Here is a 22071-nt window from a genome sequence, read left to right as displayed (position 1 = left end):
TGCAAGGGTGAGTTATTGTTCGGGGTGGGTTGGGGAAGGAACATACCTAAATAAATGACCAATTTACGGTCTCCGAGGCCCCGGGTTGGTCGTGTCAAAGTGTCTTGCAAGTCCTGGACCGAGGTATCCCTCAAGAATCGCGTGGATCTTAAACTAAACGCGTGGATCTCAGACTAAACTTGCAGTGGGATGTCTGAATGCGACTCACCTGATCCAGTAGACATTTGAGTGGGATGTTTGGTGGTATGTTGCGCAGTAGACATCTGAGTGAGATGTGTACATCATGATTGCGCTGGATAAAACTCACCTGAACACATCATCACATATGACATGATATCATTGACTCGCAGTGTGATCGAAAGTCTAATGATCGAAAACATATGAGATCAGTGCATTGCGCCGGAAGAGACTCACCTGATCATATCAGTACGCATCACCATGGCATATAAGTTTAATGATCGAAACATACTTGATATCAATTTCAATCTCCGCCGGTATCTTGCGGTGTGCGGATGTAAAATTTTCGACTATCCCCATTTTGTCTTTTCATATCGATTGTTTCAAATATGACTACTACTACTACATCTGATGACTGGAACGCTGCTGTCAACATCCTTCATAATGTTGTATTCCTTGACATCCAAAATGTCATTTCGTTGAACGGTACCTACTGCTTCAATTTGAATATCGAGTCTCCTGGCGTCAAGGTATGTTTTATATAGTCACTCTTAATGCTGATCTTATTTTTATCACACAGAAGATTGTTTTCCGCATCAGAAAATGGGATATCGAGGAGATAGAGGATCCGGGTGTGAAGACCAAGGAGGGTGAGAATATCGAGGACCCTGAGAGTCTGATTTCTGAGTATGTGCTACGGCTGTGTTCATTTCAAGTGTCAACTGATCATTTCTACAGGCCCATCATCGCGTCCCCGTGCAACCTTCTCACCAGGCGGATCGGTAACCCCAATCCAGATCCCGAAAATCCGCTTGCGCCTTGGAGTTACTGTGTCTCCAAAAGATCCGCTGATGTGCTGGAGGACCCAGAGGCGACAACTGAGAAGCGCCAGAAACTTGACGCGTGATTGACGCGTATTTTTTGCTACTGTACTAGATACTGTATAATATTGCTCAATTGTACATCGCGCCGTCTTGCTCAATCACACCATTTTTTTGCTCACTGATCCGGTGCTTGATATCAATTAAATCTCCGATATCAATAAGCCCAAATAACCTTATACGATTATGACGCATCCCATATCTCCTTCTGTCTCCTCCATATTTTATCATCATGGGTCACCACAGGAGATTCTCCAGTCCCATCTCAACTTCACAATCCGAGTCAGAGAGCAGCGATCATGATCATGCATCGTCCTCGGAGGAATCAGCTGCCTTGTCCGTGGATAAGTCGTCTTCTTTGGGTAAGTATCCGTATTTCTGGGAATGAAGTCTGATCGCAACACATCTTACGCGTTTCAGGGCCTCGAAAGGGGTCGGCCAAGCCTACAAAGCATGAGAAAAGATCTATCAAGTAAGTCGTCATTAATATTCGGCCGCATTGTGTTACTTATAGCGCATATACCCACAGGAAAGCTAATAATGGCACCAATGAAAAGTAAGTTCACGATCACGCGTGTTCATGCCGTGATCTTGGTGCGATCAAGATGCTGATCGATTGATAGGAAAGAACCAGGCACTTATCGGACTGGGAGGGAAGTGTGCATGCACGTCGCACGCTGGATCCCTCGTGGTATCGACATGTTTGTCATACTGAAGGATACTTTTCGCATTGCCAGGTATATGGAAGCAGAAGAGGCGGCCAAGAACTCATCCGAACCCGAGGAAGAAGACAGCAAGAGGGAGCGAAAAGAAGCTCTTAGCGTCTTGTAAGTAGTTTCTGCCGTTTTTTTTTATCCGGTATACTAACTACCTTATGTACAGGTCTAAGGATGCTCAAGAGCATCACCTCAAGATATACCAGAGGATTACATCGTCCGCGCCTTATCTGCGCACTCTCATCCGAGGCCGTCACAACAGAAAGAAGCTGGAGACTGAGTTGAATAGCATTTTATCAGAGGTATGTCTTTTAACTAATCCTATTTTACAATATCTAACACACGAGAAGATGCAGGAAATCATCGGCCAAATTCGGTCTGAGGATGCCAGTCACCTCAAGCCCTTCATCGGGAATTACGCGGCTCCTCAACCTGAGGAAAGGGGACTGGAACCTCCAATTTTCTCGGAGAACAAGAAGTCCCGCGCCAGAATGGGTGTGAATCACCCGCAGCTGGCAGGCATGCTGTGTCCGATCAAGCACGCGAGTGCATACCACGATGATCCGAAGAAGTAAGTACTTACTCTATCTTAATTTCAGACGTGTTTGACAAGTCTCTCAGCGTGCAGGAACAACTTCAAAACGGTAACATCAAAATGACCGCAGGCACCTGGCCTGCATTAGCATACCCTGGGGATCCTCCTGGTGCGGACTTCGATATCGAAGACGTCCAGGAAGGTTTACTCAAGGGACACCTAATCAAACGGGTATGTTTTTTCTTCTTCGTTATTTTTATTTGAACAAAATTGTTTGTAGGTTCTTCGGCACATCTATACTAGTCCCTCATCCGCACTCGTTGAAGACGGAGAGCTGTCTGCTACACGATCAGGCAATGCTAAGTTACACGGTATGTATAAAGTTGAGGCGGAACACATCGCATATGCGTTCGTTCAGGTACGTATTTATTTTTCTAGTACATTAATAACTCACTGGCATTCTAGAGTCGGTTTGGGATCTCATCCCGCGATAAATGGCAAGAGATGGACGGTAAGTACAGCTACCGCGATGCCTACTACCGCACAATCCGAGCAATCCGAGAACCATTCGACGAAGCATGGGCCGAGGACCTCTTGGAATGGTGGAACAAGTAAGTTCTTTTTTTTTTCTACTTGCGATACTAATTCTACCCAGGGCGGTGTTCGGTAACAAACGGGGTGTTCCGTTGTTCGATATCAGCGACGACGAAGACGACGACCTCGCGCTGATGAAGAAGCAATCTGTAAAGCACGCCGCAGCAGCGCGTGCAAAGGTTTTTTTTATTCTATCCTATAACACCTTGAACTAATTGTTCATCTTCAGTCTACCGCCTCTACCTCTGTCTCTCCCCCCGTTGAAGCAGAGCCTACTGTCGATCACCCAGACATTTCAATTGTACATCCTTCTCTGCCAAGTACTTCTCCGCCTCCCGTTGAAGAAACCGTGGTCCCACAACCGACGTCCATTCCTAGGCCCCGTCCTGTCAAACCAGCTGAGAAATCAACTGGCGACAGCTCATCTTCTGCACCCGCGTTGCCGACTGTGGCCCCTCCGAAGCCTGATGCTGTTGCTCCTGTTTCTGACAAGAGCAAGAAGCGAAAGTCAGACGAGTTGGAGGTTGGCGGCGAGAGCTCCCTGAGCGAAGTCGAGTCTGACGTCCCAGTCGCTCCAAAAGGTGCGAAGAAGCGCCGAAAGAAGGCTACCGCTACCGCACCCAAGAAACGCAAAGGGCGAAAGTGATTCACGTTCTCCGGTATGTGTTCACTCTTTTTCTGTATGTTTACCTGATAGTGCTATATATTCCAGCTCATCCGACCCAGCATCCACTTGTTCACATCCCCCATCACTATATGTTGCTCTTCGTTTGTCCTTGTGCATTTTTCTGCAGTTCGCACATTTGCTCTCATTGCTGTCACACTCGTCCACGATATTCCCAGATTCCCAGATTCACTCTCGTCGCTGTCATACATTCCTCATCACGGAGTTCAATTTTCACCATCGCATTAACCGTAGATAAGTGTATGTAATTGATGTCATGTACTACAAGAATGATACATGCTTATACTACCATACCTCCGCTATAAGTCATTATAAGGTGCCTTAAGTTGCTCAGGCCTGCTCAGTAGTGCGCCATATGTTCAGATATGACGCATGACGCATCAGATGATGATCATATGATCTAAAAATCAGTTTCTTGATCTGATCATATATTATGACCTGGGCCTGGTCTGGGCTGATGGGCCATGATGGCTGTGGTGGGGCTGATGACGGATGATAAGATCTTATCACACCTTATCTAGGTTTTGGACTTTTGGTGATGAAGAAAACAACTTTGATTTGTATTTGTCATTGTTTGGTACGCAGACGAACGTCGCGTTCAACGTTGAACTCAAGGTCAGGCGTTGTTCAAACGTTCAGGCTGCAGGCAGTGAAGATGATTATTGATCAAGGCCTGCTGATTTCGACTTCCTTCGCTTTTAATTAATTTTCATTAGTGAACTCGAGAAAGACTCTGATCCAGATCAAACTCCACACTAGTGATTCTGATATCGACGAGTTAACAGACCCAATGGCATCCACCATGTACGACCCCGTCTGCCCGATCCCTCCTAGGCCTCCAAAGCTACACGCATATACCCTCGCCCAACTCCACCTTATATCAACATCCCCACCAACAGTACTGCGCCCATTTCTTCTGCGCCCACTCGCCGCCACCAAAACTCCATTGCGTGTGCTGCCACACCTCCTTTGAACGTCCAAACACCGACACGCCTTACCCTATCTTACGTGCCAGTGGGATTCCCTCGTTGATCACATAGCATATGAGAGACGCTATGCTACTGTAGGGAGTGTCGAAGAGACTGTGGATATGGGTCCTCCAGATGAGTTGTGCTATAAGGATAGAGGCACGGTGAGTGTTTTTCATGTACTTTCAAGTCTCAAGGGTACAGACAGGTATGAAATGCTCAAGGTTTTGTGCAGGTACGACCGTCAAAATCGATCTTGTGATCCTATGCACACTTGGCTGGAAACGCAAGCAGAGCGTATCCGTCTCACGAAGAATAATGACACAGCCAAGGCACACACGAAAGTAAGTTAGCTACTCGCACCACCGTCAAACCCGTTTCAAATACATCAACAGCTACCAGTCTCACCTAATTCAATGGCTTCCACACCGATGCCCTCGCCCTCACCCCTCCAAAAGTCGTACCTCCACATCCTCAGCCCCGTCAATCTAAACACACAACGGACTCCTACCAAAACTCCACCTCCACCCAATCCACATTACCTCTCCCATCAGAGACGAACCGCGATTGACAGACACGTCACACGCAGGTTCATCACAATTGTCACTGACGCGTGTGCATACCGTCAGAGTCAGCAGCCTGCGTGCATAGCACCACAGATTCCACGTAAGTACAAGCTTCGCAGGTTACAGTAACATCTAAACGGAACGCACTTTGCGGAGGTTGGTTCGTCACCGTTAGAAGCACTTACTATTCTATAGGTCTGGCTAGGGGAGACTAGCTTGTCGCACTCCGTTGATACTTTCGGTACCCCACCCGGAGTATGAGGGGGTTAGGTTAGCGAGTGTACGAGAGGACGCGCACACGACTTTTCACGTCGCTGATGCTGAATTCACAGACACTCAGCATGCACGTTACTAGCCAATACGTCAACTTCACCACCTCCACATCCTTCCAAAGGTGATCACAGCTCCATTACCCAGGGCACAGCAACCCCAAACATCGACATTTCCTTCCCATGATCATCAGCAGCCCCGATGCGATTAGAATTTTGCAAAAAATAGAGTTCCGTGGCACAGACACACCATAACGATGGGACTTGTGGTGTGCGAACGAGTCATTTGCTGCGTGTCTATCTAGTGACGAGACAGGTGTAGTTAGTACTCGAATAAATAAAAGCAACGAAACTGAGCGAAGCCACTATTTTGGATGTAGAAGTATGAAACAAGGTACATTGAATCAAATGACAGTAGATGTGAACAGAGCTAAGTACGACCACGAGCACTACCACCCAGGCCACTATTTGCTGTACCATTCTGGCGGGGTACGTCGACGCGTTCCAAGCGCCATCGAGGAGGCATCCTCAGTCTACCATGAGACCAGCATGAATAGTAGCAAAGGAATGCCTTGCACCAATGCACGTCTGGAAGGGAATCAGTATCAGATGACTCGGTATCCTGCTGCGCGGCGGGCTGCTGGCTAGGCGGATGCCGGGTGTCGTCTACCTTCTTGTACTCCGGAAGATTGGCAGCAGCAAGCCGCTGTGGGTCACACATCAGGAAAAGGCAATGTGAGGCAAGAGAATGTGCGTTACAGTGAACTTCCGCCCGGCCGCAACATCAACAACCGGCGGCCCATTGATACGCCTTGGTACGAGGAAAGAAAGGTGCTCCCGCATAAATTGTGCGACTCCGTTCGAGGGGGGAGGCGGAGAACTTATTTCGAACTAGATACACGATCAGTCACATACTGGAAGTGCTTTTCTCTTAAAATAAGGACTGACATGATCAAACTGGACTGCGGGCTGCACCGAGAGAGCAAGGTTTGATGGTAAGGGCGACGTAGCAGGGAACTGAAGCACAAGCGTTGAGTCAACTGCAAAAGGAGAAAGAAAAGGGGGCGGACATCTAGAGGACCCCGAGTCTGATTGTTCTGAACAGCCGGAACTGCATTCGTGCGAGAAGGAAAGGGAGAAAGTTTGCGGAGGCGAAGGAAAATGGGTTGATGCGGGTTGATTGTAGGCGGTGGCCCCTGCGACATAGGTATGGCAGGTATTGGTGGTCTGCGGCGCACAGCAAGACGACGACGAGTTGCATCAGACTGCAATAATGGTGATAGATGAGCAGTGTGGTGAGCAAACAAATGAGGTGCGTACTTTTAGCATATCATTGAGGGTTGACTTTTTGTTTGGACTTGTCTGTAAGGGAATGTTAGCACACGGATAGTAGATGTTTGCGGGGAATGCGTACATGGGCCTGAGCAAGGACATTGGGTGGAATGTCGCATATGTGGATCTCGTGGTCAATGTACCTCGGGTAAGTAGGTCGGCCCAAGTCCCTGGATGTCACGTAGGCTAGTTGGCGCGAGTCGGGTGAGAGGACAAGGGCATGGGGATGTTGACCGTCGAAGGAAGCGAGGAGTTGGCTGGACTCAAAGGCCCAGAGCTTGACGGTGTTGTCGTCTGAAGAGCTGGCAAGGAGAGTGCAGTCGGATGAAAGTGCTAGACCAGTGACACGGTCGGTGTGCCCTTCGAAGGGAGTTCCGACAGTCTCCAGCGTTGATGCGTCAAACTCATAGATCGTCGTGGCATGGTCCTCGTCCTCGAAGGTGAAAGCGGCCAAGATATTCTTGTTTTTGTTTGTCCAGAAAATTGGTGGATTCCTGTATCCTGTTCCATGGTTATCATCCCTTGTCCCTATCCTGGCATCCAATTTCTGTTTTTGGATATCCCAAACCTCAAGGCACTTTCCTACATCACACTTGATTGCGAGCTTCTTCAAATCCGTTGAGAATGCAATTGCGCCCGGCCAATCAACGATGTCAAAAGGACCGGCTACGAGTTGGCCGCTGTCCAAGTTCCATATCCGTACTGTGAAATCACAGGCCCCACTCGCCAGCAGTGTGCTGTCGGCGGAGATATCAATGCAGGTGATCGTCTCTGAGTGGCCTTCGAATTTTTTCACAATCCCCGTCTCAACTTCACAGGCTTTCAGTTCCCCGGTCTCGTCATCTCCACCTGCAGTCACAACCCATCGACCATCCCTTGATACTGCAACAACCCATACCTCCAACTCCTTGTTCCAAACATCCCGCGCTTTCTCAATCTCCCTACCCGCCTTCAGATCCCATTGCCAAGCGGTCCCATCCCGAATTCCGCCGCTGATCATTCGCTCACCGTCAGGAAAGTAGGATATGGATGAAATATCGGAGTCCTGTTCATGAATCTTCAAAGTCGTTACCGGCTTCATAATTGATTTTGTGGCATCTGCCTTCGTCGATGTAGAAGCCATGGCTGCGTATCTGGGAGCGAAATCTTTGAGTAGTCAATCGCGGGGGAGGGATATTTGGATGCGTTTGAAGGTGCAGTGAGCCCTCCTCGTGTGTTGTAGACCTGACGTTCAAAGTTGTTTTGAAGATTCCCAACTCGAGCGCTCGAGAGTACTTTGCTTCTAGTATATAAAGCCGATCGTCTGTTCTTCCGCGCTGGAACTCCAGATTGAAAGTTGACGTTACCAAGAGGGCAATGATAGTATATCGAGAGGGAAGAGTTCTACAATGTGAGCATGGCTGTCGTCCTTTTCATATTCACTTCCTGTGCTCGAGCGTCAATCTCTTGTTTATTTCCCACCCCCAGTCTTGCTGTGTACTTGTAAGCTTGGGCGTTATCTTAATGGTTAAATTTTTTTGATATGCTGTAGCATTCGACGCTTGGCACTCATTGTTCTTCGTTGCAGTTTCGCTTTGGACCCCAGCAGATGCATGAATCATTCTCATGAACATTGTACAGATCCAACACGTAGACCGCTTTCCTTCTGCATCTCACAGTCTCAATTGTTCTCTCATCCAAGGCTTTCTCACTTCCCTCAGCCTGACGCCCCTCGCCAACCCGCAACCTTTCGGCATCGACCGTTTTTTCTTTTAGCACACCCTCGTTGCCTTTGAAAACATAATAGTCCGAGCTTTGAATTTCTCTCAGCCTGATACTGAGATCAAAAAAATGAAGTATCCATTCACAAAAGGTCGAGAGTGATAAAAGCATTGTCGTGCAACAACCGTCACCCGAGACCCACTCTCCAAGGCCACTCCTGCGAGTCCTGACGTATGTTGAGGGCACTACATGCTGATGGCAGAGATGTGGAGCCATACGGGCAGAATTTTATAACAACGGCGCTGACACTAGCAGAACGCTCCGCGTGAATCGAATCGAGCTCTCGGCTTGTGAGAGTGGGACTGATCCGGCCCTGGTGGCGTCGTAGTACCTTCAACCAATACATGTAGTCTCCTCCGAGTCCAGTCGTTGATATCAAGACGCAGCCCCTTACATCTCCCGGAGAGAATACAACTGCTGATTCGTTCTGCAGAGACTAGTCAGAGATGGGCGAGCACAATAAGATGGGACAGAGAGATACACACAGCGTGTAAGCTAATCCTAGTTGATTTCGAAGGTTCTCCTAGAATGCTCATTTCTAACGCCCTGTCAACAGAGAGTTACTTGAGAGGGCGTCTACATCGGGCTTTGTTAATGTTGGCGATTCGGTCGTGTTTCCTGTGTGTTTACACACGGATATCACGTTTCAACTTGAACTCACTAGCGTCAGATCGACAAGGATGTGCGACCACCCAGAAATGAGCCGACATCAGAAGGTGGAGTCGCATCGATTACTCAATGCTACAAGGGCGGCACTTGACCGTGCAAAGAGAGAGAAGGGGAACTGCGGGATAAGGACGTCCTGGGCAGAGTGCACCTTGTCCTCGCACCTGCAGATCGTGCACTTTTGCATTGATCACACCCTAGTCACCTTTGTATTCTCGATGTTCCAGACCTTGAATGCCCCGCTAACGCTGCAATCCAAAAACGAATGACGTATCCAGAGAATTCGACAGGTTGAGGGTCCAAGTGATGTGAGGTTTATCGTGTATACACCGTCACCTGAAGACCTGCCTTCTAAGGAAGCTCCTGCGAATCTGAGATACAACTAGGTTACAACATCGATTGGAACATACTCACCTTGTGCCTGTGTGACTGCATCAACCCCAAATGTTGGTCGTGACATCATTTTGGGCTTCCAATATTGACCAACTTCACTGTGACAATGTGCGCACGTAGTCTCGCAGCGGATCTTGCAGCGGATAGGTCGAAATTCTCAGGACATAGCTCCTCGAGTTTGCCGGAGAGCAATACTCGTCTTCTAGCATGCATTTCGCAAACACTGGCGAATTAGGACATATCTGTCGTGTCTACGGCCAGCAACACATTGATTCAATCCACCAGCATTGGAGTGTGTGTGACCACCTACTAGAAATAGGTGAGTATCAGACGGCGTGAAATCGACGGTTCAATGTCATGAGTATCACTTGGGTATTGATGCAAAGGGAGGGAAGAAAACCGCTGAATATGGACGTACTGGCAGGTCTGCTAATGGGGTGGAGGTGGAGGACTGCATGTCCGCGTCATAAATAATGGCATGTGCATCACTGGCGCTGGTGAGTTGGGTTGATTTTCCTGTGTAAGGTCAATAAGCAATTCAATTCGCCAGCGCCAGAATGACAGCCTTAGGCGTGCACGACACCTAGATAGTACCATTATGTGAGCATCAATTTGCAACGCGATACGGAACGTACTTCTGTTAAAAACTGGTCGGCATCGGAATTGATGTGATTATGTGCATCATGCATCGCTGGCGAGTCGGGTTGAGTTTCTTATGTTCTGCTGTTGAAACCCTAGTCCAATTCACCAGCGCCAACAGCCCGAGGGATAGGAAATTGCCTGGATAAATGCTGTGCGAGTATGGAGTCAGAATATAAATATAATGCGACATGCACCAATGGCACGTACTTATGAGCAACTGATTGGGGCCGGTAGGCAAAGTAGCATCAATCAGAAAGCCATTCAGATGCACGGAAGCGACACGCAAGCATGCTGCATACAGAGGGAATCAGTCGGAGGAACACAGATACAAGCAGGACGTGCTCAAGGGATGCCGTGTGAGTAATGCGCTGACGACGCCCATAGTTAGCAGAGGATTGCAAACCTCAAGCCCAACCGAGGGGACGCGATAACTCACATGGGACAGGTTCCCATTGAGCCTTTTTAAGGTGGGTGCAGCAACAATTTGAATCATCACTATAGCTCTCAAATTACCTCAACGCAAAACGAGGCGCTCAGGAAAGTGAGAACTGTTTGTGGTAAAATTGAGGTGATGGATTTTGCTTGATAAGTTGGGCTGTGAGCTTGGTATACATGCTAGCATACGGATACACGAACCCAACGGCCCAAGCTGTCGGCATCAGAATGAGCGAAGTACGCGACCACCAAGATATAAGTTACCCGACAGCTTTCGAACATGCGGCATGCACTTGCTACATAAATGTGTCGGTGGGCAGAAACGTGCCCCTTGAGCGTGCAGAAGGAAGGAGAACGTAAATAAAGACGCCCACCGTGAGCGGGCGGATATCGATGGCACGGTCCCAAGAGGCATCATGTATTGATACCATCTGCGGCAATGATATCTCGCCCATCTGTTAAAATTTCACCTGGGAAAAAGATGAGATAATGAGGGAAGAAGTTAGCATCAGTGCATTTATGGGCTGGAGAACTCAGCGTGTCTATAACGCAACGCCAACTATTTGCGAGGTGGTCTTTCATAGTCCTTGAATCAGTCAGTATATACGAAATGGCATGGTGAGAGTAAAAGATGGCAGAGGTCGACGAGGCGGCTGCAACTTTGGACTACATGAAAAGAGCTGAATGAACGCATGATGTTTTTGCATGAACTCAAGTTTCCGCGGAATTTTGTGATCTGGGGAGAGAGCTGCGAGACACAGCGTGGAGAAACTCAATGTCAATGGTGGTCGTGGATAACAGGGTCGGATCGATATGTGTTTGTTGTTGTTTGGTATCTGTATTAAATATTGAGATCTATATCTTTGATCGCAAGTCCGATTCTTCACCCAACGCAAAGCCCGACCGTTCTCCCTCAATTTTACACAACGACTCGCCAGCAGCACCCTCTCCCACTCTACCTCTAATTACTGTACGCTGGCAGACCCGGCACTTATAGACGAACTCGTGGAGTCGTGCGACACGCGTCGTGCAAGGCTTTCACCTGTGTTTGAACTCTTTTCTTTCAAAGTTGCTTCCAGCTGATGCAAAGACGTCTTTGAACTCGAACACGCCCTATATTACCTACATTATTCGTGCAGGCGTAAGTACAACCCACTTCTCAATTGGATGCACCCTCCCAACCTTACGAGATAGGATGCGGAAGCGAGACATCGGTACTCGGAATTCGGGTCCCTGAGGTCAAGCCTCGTGAAGCTGTACCCGACCATCATCATTCCACCAATTCCATCAAAGCAAACTATTGGTGACTATGCCACGAAGAAGGCAAACGGTTATCAAACGCGCATGCTTCTGCACAGATTTGATCAATCCTTTCAGTTCCTCGCTACGTCGCGTCTACAATCCAAATCAGTCTCATTCGGCGCAGGCCATAACTCAGGTGCTTTCATGTATGTATTCATGTGAGGATTCGAGCGTTGACCGCCGTGACCTCATTTCACCTTATATTTTTCAGTCTCAATCTGCCCCACTATCGCCTGGTTTCCGGTCGTCTACTGCTCTCACTACTGTCACACCACCCATTAGCTTGGCGGCGTCTTCGTCCGTGTCATTCGTTGCGGCCCATTATCGATGTTACTCTTACCTAGAGGCTAGCAACTTGGAGACTCAGGGCGAGCAATTCACCTGGTTGAATGTACGTTCCAGTCTAGCAACCCCTTCATTTATGTACTTCCTAACACGCCCCTTCCGTATGGTAGTGACGGCATTGCACTGTGTCAATTTGCACAATGTTTCGTTCAAACTGCCGCCTTGCTTTTCGTTTCCCTGTCGTGGTCATCAACCTTGCCCGGGGGTCTTGTAGAATCATTTGGACTACTATTTCGCACAAATAGAGTCATGCTACATTGGGCCTTAATATGGAGTCGAATGAACTACTGAGATCATTATAACGATGGCTCTGAGCCATTCATTGCAAAGGCACTTTTCTCGGAATGACACACAGGTCCGTCATAGTCCGCACTCAATTCATTTGTATACTCCTCCAATATCGACTAATCATACACTGTAGCTTCAGTCCACTCTCAGAACCAGTCGAAGTCCTCAGCGGCATATATAGCTGACGCGCCGACGGCGTATCCTTACAGCTAGGTAGTCAAACCCTCCAAAATTACATACGTTTTTGCGTAACATGACAGCAGTACATGTGTTGATGAATTGCCTCGAATCACTGGAAATTCGAATTCGTTCGTATATACTGCATTTCACAACTGAAATTAAATGTGAGGGAACTCTGATGGGCATGGCCATATGCTGCAGGGTACAAGAGAAGTATGGGGTGGGGCCTATATTTGCTATACCTGAGTAGCATACAGAGCTAGCTATCCAACTGGTTGTACCGTAAACACATGATTGTATGAAAAGCAGTTTAAGAATTAAGGAGATCTGGATAGCGCATAATATTCATTCCTGATTACTCCCTCAGCTGCCTCTGTCGATGGACGGTCCTGAGGATCAGTAGACCAACATTTCTCAATAAACTCCCAGTATTTGTCGGGCAGCGGAGGATAACGCGATCGGGAAGGCATCTCTGACTTCTGCATAGCCCATATGATGGCGAGATCATTCCGGAGGTAATAATAGGGAGTACTATTGGTGAGGACCTAAATGCGGAGCTAATGATCCCATTGAGAAGTTGAAATCACCCCAGACGTACCTGCAACATGATACCACCAAATGAATATATGTCGCTCTGCTCGCTCGGCCGTGGTGGAGACCCATCCTCCCGCTCTGATGCGAGCAGCTCGGGAGCCATCCATCGTGCATTGTCGTTGAGCATGGATGTCCAGGAAGCCTGAGAGGTGCTTATGACCTCTGAATACATCAAGGAGAGACCGAAGTCGGCAACACACACAGTACCATCACCATGGATGAGTACATTAGGCTGGAGATTACAACTTAATCAAGCTGAAACTAACAAGAATGTTCGAACTCACACCAGTGAAGTCTCCATGGATGACCCTGTTGGCGTGAACTATGGGGAATAGTTTTGACTCCTGGTCCAGCATTAAACTAACTAGCATGTACGATATTGGAGACCAGCTATGATATCCATGAGCTGAGATTGCCATCAGTCTGTAGCCTTTGCGAAATACAAGCGAGGACTTACGATCTGGAATCGTCGAAGGACAGTAAGATCCGCACCCACACGCTCCAAATAGACCATCAGGTTTCCATTCTCCGCCCAAGGACTGACCAGCGCTATGAATGGGCCGAAGCCATAAGTATAACCATAAACGGGGAGAATATTTTTATGGTTGAGGTTGGCGCATATTCTGAGTTTGCGCGTTATCCTCTGCGAAGTGGTGACCTCTGGCGTAAGTGATATTAGGTGGAATCTTTCACCATGACTCTTACTTTGATCTTCTTCATCTTCGCTGGACCTAGTTGATCAGCAGCGTTCACATGCAATGCTTTCACTGCAACCTGCGCAATTGTAAATTTTGGACTGATGGAGAAACAGAATACTGCCAACGAACTTTTATCAGTTTCCCATCTATGGAATAGGTGCATTTCCAGATCTCTCCGAACCCGCCATGAGCAGCAGGATATTCGTCGTCCTTGGTGATGTAGGCTGTGAGATTTGGGAGCATCTCTTCAATGGGAGAACCACCAGACTCATTGTTACGAACTGGGAGAACTGTATCAGTATGAGAAGGGGAGAGAAGGAGTTCACGAGGCCTCTGCACCATAGGTGTGACGGGTATCGTTGGGCTGCGGCACACAGCAGGAGGACGACGAGTTGCATCAAACTGCAATAATGGTGATGGATGAGCAGTGTGACGAGAAAACAAATGACAGGCGTACATCAGTGAGGGTTGACTTGTTTTGTGCACTGGTCTGTAAGGAAAACATTAGCACACGGATAGTAGATGAATGCGTACACGTGCCTGAGCAAGGATGTCGAGTGGAATGTTGCATATGTGGATTTCATGGTCATCGTACATCGGGTAAATGACCTTGTATGTCACGTAAGCCAGTTGGCGCGATTCGGGTGAGAGGACAAGAATGTCAGGATGTTGAACGTCGAAGGAATTGAGGAGTTGGCAGGACTCGAAGGCCCAGAGCTTGATGGTGTTGTCGTGGGAAGCGCTAGCAAGGAGAGTGCAGTCGGATGAAAGTGCTAGACCAGTGACAAGGTTGGTGTGCCCTTCGAAGGGAGTTCCGACAGTCTCCAGCGTTGATGCGTCAAACTCATAGATCGTCGTGGCATGGTCATTGTCCTTGAAGGTGAATGCGGCCAAGATGTTCTTGTTTTTGTTTGTCCAGAAAATTGGCGCATTTGTGTATCCTTCATCATTATCTACTGTCTCTATCCTCACATCCAATTTCTGTGTTTCGACATCCCGGACCTGAAGGCACATCCTGGTAATTGACTTGATTGCGAGCTTCTTCGAATCCGTCGAGAATCGAATTGCGCCCAACAAATCAACGCTATCAATTGGGCCGGCCCCAATGAGTTTGCTGGTGTCCAAGCTCCATATTCGTACTGTCCGATCCATGGCCCCACTCGCCAGCAGTGTGCTGTCCGCGGAGATATCAATACAGTCGATCCTGTCTGAGTGGCCTTTGAATTCTTTCACAATCCCCGTCTCAACTTCACAGGCTTTCAGTTCCCTGGTGCCGTCATCTCCACCTGCAGTCACAACCCATCGACCATCCCTTGATACTGCAACTGCCCATACCTCCTTCTTCCAAACATCCCGCGCTTCCTCAATCTCCCTACCCGCCTTCAGATCCCATTGCTGAACGGTCTGATCATTACATGCGCTGATCATTCGCTGGCCGTCAGGAAAGTAGGATATGGATGTAATCTCGGAGTCCTGTTCATGACTCTTCAAAGTCGTTACCGGTTTCAGAATTGATTTTGTGGCAGCTGCCTTCGTCGATGTAGAAGCCATGACTACGTCTTTGTGAGCAAAATCATTGAGTAGTAGTCAATCGCGGGAGAGGGATATTTGGATGCGTTTGAAGGTGCAGTGAGCCCTCCTCGTGTGTTGTAGACCTGATGTTCAAAGTTGTTTTGAAGATTCCCAACTCGAGCGCTCGAGAGTACTTTGCTTCTAGTTTATAAAGCCGATCGTCAGTTCTTCCGCGCTGGAATTTCAGATAGAGAGTTGACGTTACCAAGAGGGCAATGATAGTATATCGAGAGGGAAGAGTTCTACAATGTGAGCATGTCTGTCATCCTTTTCATATTCACTTCCCGTGCTCGAACGTCAATCTCTTGTTTATTTCCCACCCGCCAGTCTTGCTGTGTACTTGGAAGCTTGGGCGTTATCTTAATGGCTAAAAATGTTTGATATGCTGTAGCATTCGACGCTTGGCATTCGACGTTCTTCATTGCAGTTTCACTTTGGACCCCCGCGGATGCATGAATCATTCTCATGAATATTGTACAGAGTAAACATATAGACCACATTTCCTCATATCATAGTCTCCACCGTTCTCATTCCAGGCTTTCTCACCTCCCCAGCGCCCCTCACTAACTTGCAACCTTTCGCCATCGACCATTTTTACTTTGATTGTGCCCTCGTCATCTTTGAATTCACAATGTTCCGAGCTTTGAATGTCTCTCAGCCTGATAATGAGATCAACAAATGAAGTATTCATTCACAGTTCGAAATTTCAAGAGCAAAAAGAGTGTTGTCATGTAACGATCGTCGCCTGAGACTTGCTCTCCAAGGCCACCTCTACGATGCCTGACGTACGATGGGGATAGAACATGATGCTGATGGTAGAGATCCAGAGCCATATGCAAATGAGTGGGACTGATCTGGTCATGTTCCTCATGGCGTCGTAGTGCCATAAACGAATCAATACGTGTAATACATGTAGTATCCTGCTGTTGCTGATATCGGGACGCAGCCCCTCGAGGACTCTCGATACAATGCAACTGCTGATTCGTTCTGCAAAGACACTAGTGAGGCGAGCGCAAGCGCAGTGAGACGGAACAGAGAGACATACATACAACTTAATCCTTGTCGACGGCGAACATTATCCTAGCATGCTAATGTCTGACACCCTGTCAACAGAGTTACTTGAGAGGGTGTTTACGTCGGGCTTCCTGTGTTTGTACACAGATATCACACCTCAACTTAAACTCGCTAGTGTCAGATTGACAGGTAGTATGCATGACTACCCAACAATAAACTAGCATCAAAATGCTCAATACTGCGAGAGCAATACTTAGCCATGTAAAGAGAGACAAAGGGGAACTGTGGAGTTAGAACGTACTTGACAGGACTGTACATCAAATACTCACCAACACCAGAACGACAACTTGAGATGCGCACGATCAGCTAGATATATTTTATGTGAGCATTTATCCAGAATGAGATACATTGACCTATTAGCAACTTATCAGCGTCGGCAGGCAGAGTGCTGTCCCTCAAAAAACTGCTCGGGGTTATGACAACAGTACTTGAGGGTGTGATGTGGTGTTAAACTCACCACACACTGCACTCGGGGATCAAATACCCTGACTGTCAGCATAGCGTAGTGTGCTTGCAAAATCCCAAACCCATGTGACCTTTGGTACGATAATCCACGTAGGACAGGAGTAACATCATAGCGACGAGGGGGCAAAAAGTTTGCTTGGTGTGTTTGAGGTCCATCAATAGTTTGGACGAGTGATGATCGCACAGATACCTCAATGTGAATGTGATGCTCAGAGAAGTAGGAGCTGTGAGTTAAAATTTTGATTCTGAGTATCTTGCTTGGCGAGTTGGGCTCTCGTCCATTGATACCGAGGTGTCGGTAACTGGGAGTCTTGTGAGCAGGTAAAGTACCTTGCTGGTCTTGAGTGCTTTGATGCTCGGAGTGTAAGAAATATAGTACCGCATAATGAAATTGAGATAAGAAAAGATGACGAGTTCATAGCACTTACAATTGGCAGCATCATAAGAAGAAATGCAATTTGTGAACTTGAATGCCCTTCGCAAGATGCTTCCAAGTTGCCAGAACGACAGCTTGAGACATGTGCGACTGCGTGGATGAATTTTATGTGAGCAATATGAATATTTTAGAATGACGGCACGTACTTATGGGAAACCAGTGTCAACAGGCGGAGTAACATCGCTCAAAAATTGCTCAAGGTTATGACAGCGGTACCTGAGCATGCTCTGTGCGAAGGTGTACCATCGAGGCAGCATGCTCAAGGGCCACTGAATAAGAACGCCCTGACATTGCAACATTCATGGTCAGCAGAGCCTGATCACCGAATCTCAAACCCTCTTATCTTGAACGCGTACGTGAAAAGGTAAAATGTGTCCATTGGTATATTTGAGGTCTGATAAAGATCTTGAGAACCACGGTGGGTACTCACACATCCCAATGTAATGAGACGTTCAAAGCAGCAGGAGCTGTGGGTAGGCAAGTGATGGATGTTGCTTCATACGTTGGGTTGTGGGGCTGGGCTGGTGTGCATGCCACGACACAACGACTTACCATCCAACCCAACAGCATCAGAACAAGCGGGGTGCGCGACCGCCCAGATACAATAGTACCCAACAGCTGTTGAGACATGGGCCGTGAAGCCAATGTAACAAAATGGAATCGGCAGGCAGAGAAGTTGCTCTTAAGCATAAAGATGGGGAGCACTGAATGAGGATGCCCACCATAAAGTGAGCGAGATATCCAGGGTACAGTGTCCAGAGTGATAGCACCTAAAGACAATGTAAGTTGTACATGACAATATTGCCTGTCTGACGGTTAGGCTTAAAGCTTATCGATGAAGAGTCAGGAAAAATGAGAGCTGACCCAGGAAAAGTATCTTGCTATTCTCGAGTCAATCCATTGATGTGGCACTTGCAACTTTGGAGTACATGCAAAGAGGCAGATAAAAGCCTGTGTGTTCACACCTTACTGCGGAACATTGTGCAGAGGGCAAGTTCAGTGCAAGAATACCTTGAAAATGAAGAAGCAGTCTCCGCCTTGCATGGAGTCTTAGAGTGAGCGACGGCTTCCTCGTTCCAAAGATCAAATCTGTATTTGTCATTATTTGGTATATATGTTCGCTTCATGTGTTCCAACCTGTTCCAATGACCTCGTCCAGATTATAATTTTGTAGCTTTTATAGATATCATTCCTACTGTCCTTGAGCTGACCTCGAGAAATATTCAGATCAACGTTCCTTGACCTTCGGCTTCTTCACTACATTCACTCGCAAACCCAGATTCGTCACACAATCCCCAACCACGCTCTCTCCATCCAATATTTCTCACATTGACTCGCCAACACTAAGCTTAAGCCCACACCACCAATTCTGACACCGACCCCGAGGTAACAGACCCAATCGCATCCGTCCTGTATGGCCTCATATGCTCGATCTCTCCAATGCCACACACATATACTCTCCCCCACTACCCTAAATCAATATCTCCACCAATAGTGCTGCACCCATTTCTGCCACACCATCTCAAGACCACCAAAATTTCATTATGTGCGATCCAAACACCGACACGTCTTACCACATCCTACATGTCCATGAATCACGAGTGCTGGCGAATTGGTCTGCGACATCGTCTGGCTAACATATAATGTCGAGCCTCCGAGAACACAAATCAATAATACGAAATTTTGTGTCAGTTCATATGTGCAAGTCTGCAGAACCAGGGATGCGGGTTCGAGCTGTGAGTAGTGCTTTCTATTGTAAATTTCTCGCACAAAAGAAAGCAACACCCACGTCTATAAGGCTGACCGCGATGGACCTACGGGTATCAGAGAAACTCGCCAGCCTGCTTTATTCGATGAATGATCGTTATTGAATCGAGAAGCTCTTATTGTACAAAGACATCGGTGCTTGACTCGATGAGAACGTGATGGACTAGTGTTGCCACAGCTCAGACAACAACTTTTGAAATAAATTGACATTGTGGGCTGAATAAAATTCCTTAAATCATGAGAATATTTATGTAGGTAGATTGGGCCAGGAACCGGGGGGTTACATAAGGGCATTTTTCACAGTGATGCATATTCACATGTCTATGAAGCAACTCAGTAAAGAGTCTGGCTTTTGGAGTTATCACTGAGCTGCTTCATGGCGGGCCAACAATGTATCCTAGTGAAAAATATCCTCAGGTAACCCCCCGGTTCCTGGCCCAATCTACCTACATAAATATTCTCATGATTTAAGGAATTTTATTCAGCCCACAATGTCAATTTATTTCAAAAGTTATTGTCTGAGCTGTGGCAACACTATGATGGACGCATGTTTCGTTCATGTTCTGAATTCCTGAGTCACGATATAGAAGACGAGAAAACCCAAACGACATATCACAGTCATAGAATAATGAATACGAAGAATGACAATAATCTACAATACACAGGGAATGTCAACGACACATCACTAGAAGCAGAAACAACACCGGTCGCCTCCATGCTCTCCAGCGTTGGTCTGTGCGGCTGGTTGTTGTGAATTGGGGTTCGGTGAAGGCGGGTCGAAGTATTCATCGGGTACTATATCATTGTCTTTTCTGGGAGCATCCGCTGCAGCATTGCACTGTAGATCGTAGATAAATAGACTAGAAGACAGTAAGCAAAACCAACTGGCATACCTCTTTACCCTGCGCGAGAGGAACATCAACGATATGCATCTGTGCGTGACTCGCACGAAGGGGCCACCAGGATAATAGATTGTGGGGGCGGGAATTGGAGGTGACAGATGATTGGGTCATTGGCAGTGAGTGAGACTGAAAGAAGTGAGTCGAATATGTGATGGCAAGTAGCCAACACTCACGTTCTCGCCGGAATAGATATTTGAATGTCCCTGAGTTGCGGTACGCTCCGAGAGAGGGTGGGGTAGGGGCGACGTAGCAGGGAACTACATCGTGAGTGTGCAATCAACTGCAAAAGAGAGAAGAAAAGAGGCATACATCCAGGGGACCACGAAGTTGATCGTTCCGATTAGGAGGGACTGCGTTCATGCAAGAAGGGAGCCGAAGAAGTCTGCGGAGACGAAGGGAAATGGATGGTTGTGGGTCCATTGTAGGCGGTCTCTGCGATATGGGTGTAATATATATTGGTGGTTTGCGGTGCACGGCAGGAGGACGACGAGTTGCGTCAGACTGCGATAATGGTGATGGATGATCAATGATCGATGAGTGGTGTAATGAGTAAACAAATGAAACGCGTACTTTTAGTACATCATCGAGGGTCAACATTTTGTGTGCACTGGCCTGTAAAGGAATGTTAGCATACGGATGGTAGATATTTGTGGGGAATGCGTACACGGGCCTGAGCAAGGAGGTTGGGTGGAGTGTTACATATGTGGATGTTGTAATCATCTTGGGTGTATGTAGTGTAAGCCAACTTGCACGAGTCGGGTGAGAAGACAAGGGTAAGAGGATACTGAACGTCGAAGGAAGCGAGGAGTTGGCGAGACTCGAAGGCCCAGAGCTTAATGGTGTCATCAAAGGAAGCGCTAGCGAGGAGGGTGCCGTCAGATGAAAGTGCTAGACCTATGACAACCTTGGTGTGCACTTCGAAGGGAGTTCCAACAGTCTCCAGCGTCGATGCGTCAAATTCGTAGATTGTCGTGGCGGGGTCATCGTCCGTGAAGGTGAATGTGGCTAAGATGTTTTGTTTTTTGTTTGTCCAGAACATTGGCGCATAGGTGATTCCAAATCCAGTGGATTTCCCTATCCTCACATCCAATTTCTGTGTGTGAACATCCCAGACCTCGAGCCACCTCCCCACAATTGACTTGATTGCAAGCTTCTTCGAATCCGTTGAAAATCGAACTGTGCCCACAATATCAACACTCTCGAATGGATCGGCCACGGGTTTGCCGGCTTCCAAGTTCCATATCCGCGTTGTTTTATCATCAGACCCGCTTGCCAGCAGCTTGCTGTCCGCAGAGATATCGATGCAATTGATCCAATCTGAGTGGCCTTCGAATAATTTCACAATCCCTGTCTCACCCTCACAGACTTTCAGTTCCCCGGTCTTCTTATCTCCACCACAAGTGACAATCCATCGACTATCCCTTGATACCGCCACTGCCCATACCTTGTTCTCGCAAACACTCCATACTTCCTCAATCTCTTTACCCGTCTTCAGATCCCATTTCCGAGCAGTCACAGGTTGCTGTCATAGTTATGCATGAATTGTTGTAACTGTAGTACTGTTGTGATGCAACAACATTACAATTCTAAAGCCCCTGATGCATGAGTGATGCATGTCCCCCCCTGCGCAATACCCTGCATAATGTGATGCATGCCTCTGCTGTGTGATGCATGCACACCTGCTTCTGATGCATCAAATGAACGGCGGGGATGCATCACGCTATACGTCTGATGCATCCCCCGCCCTTCACACGAATAGCGTGATGCATCCCCCGCCCTTCATTTGATGCATCACGCTATTCGTCTGATGCATCCCCCGCCCTTTATT

At 47.6% G+C, this 22071-nt stretch overlaps 7 protein-coding genes across 7 annotated transcripts; 3 read left to right on the top strand and 4 right to left on the bottom strand.

The window, feature by feature from the left end:
- Positions 1–566: 566 nt before the first annotated feature.
- DEU56DRAFT_919751 (uncharacterized protein) lies at positions 567–1084 on the top strand (the record flags this gene model as incomplete). The annotated part of the gene is made up of 3 exons (XM_041358326.1): positions 567–707; positions 758–864; positions 916–1084. The coding sequence occupies 3 exons, from the start codon at positions 567–569 to the stop codon at positions 1082–1084; spliced, it is 417 nt and encodes a 138-aa protein (XP_041201263.1).
- Positions 1085–2124: 1040 nt separating this feature from the next.
- Positions 2125–2573, top strand: DEU56DRAFT_749194 (uncharacterized protein; the record flags this gene model as incomplete). Its single annotated transcript, XM_041349416.1, has 2 exons — positions 2125–2345; positions 2396–2573. The coding sequence occupies 2 exons, from the start codon at positions 2125–2127 to the stop codon at positions 2571–2573; spliced, it is 399 nt and encodes a 132-aa protein (XP_041201262.1).
- A 2963-nt stretch (positions 2574–5536) lies between these two features.
- Positions 5537–7926, bottom strand: DEU56DRAFT_199147 (uncharacterized protein). The gene is made up of 6 exons (XM_041345034.1): positions 6806–7926; positions 6712–6753; positions 6462–6656; positions 6340–6408; positions 6151–6282; positions 5537–6097 (listed from the first exon to the last, which is right to left on the bottom strand). Exons 1-6 carry the CDS (start codon positions 7844–7846, stop codon positions 5822–5824), a joined length of 1755 nt encoding a protein of 584 aa, XP_041201261.1. The 5' UTR covers positions 7847–7926; the 3' UTR covers positions 5537–5821.
- Positions 7927–11768: 3842 nt separating this feature from the next.
- Positions 11769–12568, top strand: DEU56DRAFT_199120 (uncharacterized protein). Its single transcript, XM_041345033.1, has one exon. It carries the CDS (start codon positions 11930–11932, stop codon positions 12479–12481), a length of 552 nt encoding a protein of 183 aa, XP_041201260.1. The 5' UTR covers positions 11769–11929; the 3' UTR covers positions 12482–12568.
- A 384-nt stretch (positions 12569–12952) lies between these two features.
- Positions 12953–14402, bottom strand: DEU56DRAFT_842442 (kinase-like domain-containing protein; the record flags this gene model as incomplete). Its single annotated transcript, XM_041355035.1, has 6 exons — positions 12953–13280; positions 13334–13561; positions 13614–13651; positions 13705–13735; positions 13787–13972; positions 14035–14402. Coding segments are annotated over 5 exons (705 nt in total), but the record flags the coding sequence as incomplete, so codon positions are not given.
- Positions 14403–16062: 1660 nt separating this feature from the next.
- DEU56DRAFT_761972 (uncharacterized protein) lies at positions 16063–18204 on the bottom strand (the record flags this gene model as incomplete). The annotated part of the gene is made up of 8 exons (XM_041350611.1): positions 16063–16258; positions 16389–16586; positions 16770–16815; positions 16943–16979; positions 17131–17162; positions 17567–17664; positions 17791–17858; positions 18127–18204. The coding sequence occupies 8 exons, from the start codon at positions 18202–18204 to the stop codon at positions 16063–16065; spliced, it is 753 nt and encodes a 250-aa protein (XP_041201258.1).
- A 1822-nt stretch (positions 18205–20026) lies between these two features.
- DEU56DRAFT_761971 (uncharacterized protein) lies at positions 20027–20663 on the bottom strand (the record flags this gene model as incomplete). The annotated part of the gene is made up of 4 exons (XM_041350610.1): positions 20027–20179; positions 20235–20369; positions 20417–20500; positions 20553–20663. The coding sequence occupies 4 exons, from the start codon at positions 20661–20663 to the stop codon at positions 20027–20029; spliced, it is 483 nt and encodes a 160-aa protein (XP_041201257.1).
- Between the last annotated feature and the right edge of the window lie 1408 nt (positions 20664–22071).

Source organism: Suillus clintonianus (assembly GCF_016758775.1).
Source record: "Suillus clintonianus strain FC179 chromosome Unknown DEU56scaffold_180, whole genome shotgun sequence".
NCBI classification, from domain to species: Eukaryota; Fungi; Basidiomycota; class Agaricomycetes; order Boletales; family Suillaceae; genus Suillus; species Suillus clintonianus.
This window is presented reverse-complemented; position numbering and strand designations above follow the sequence as displayed.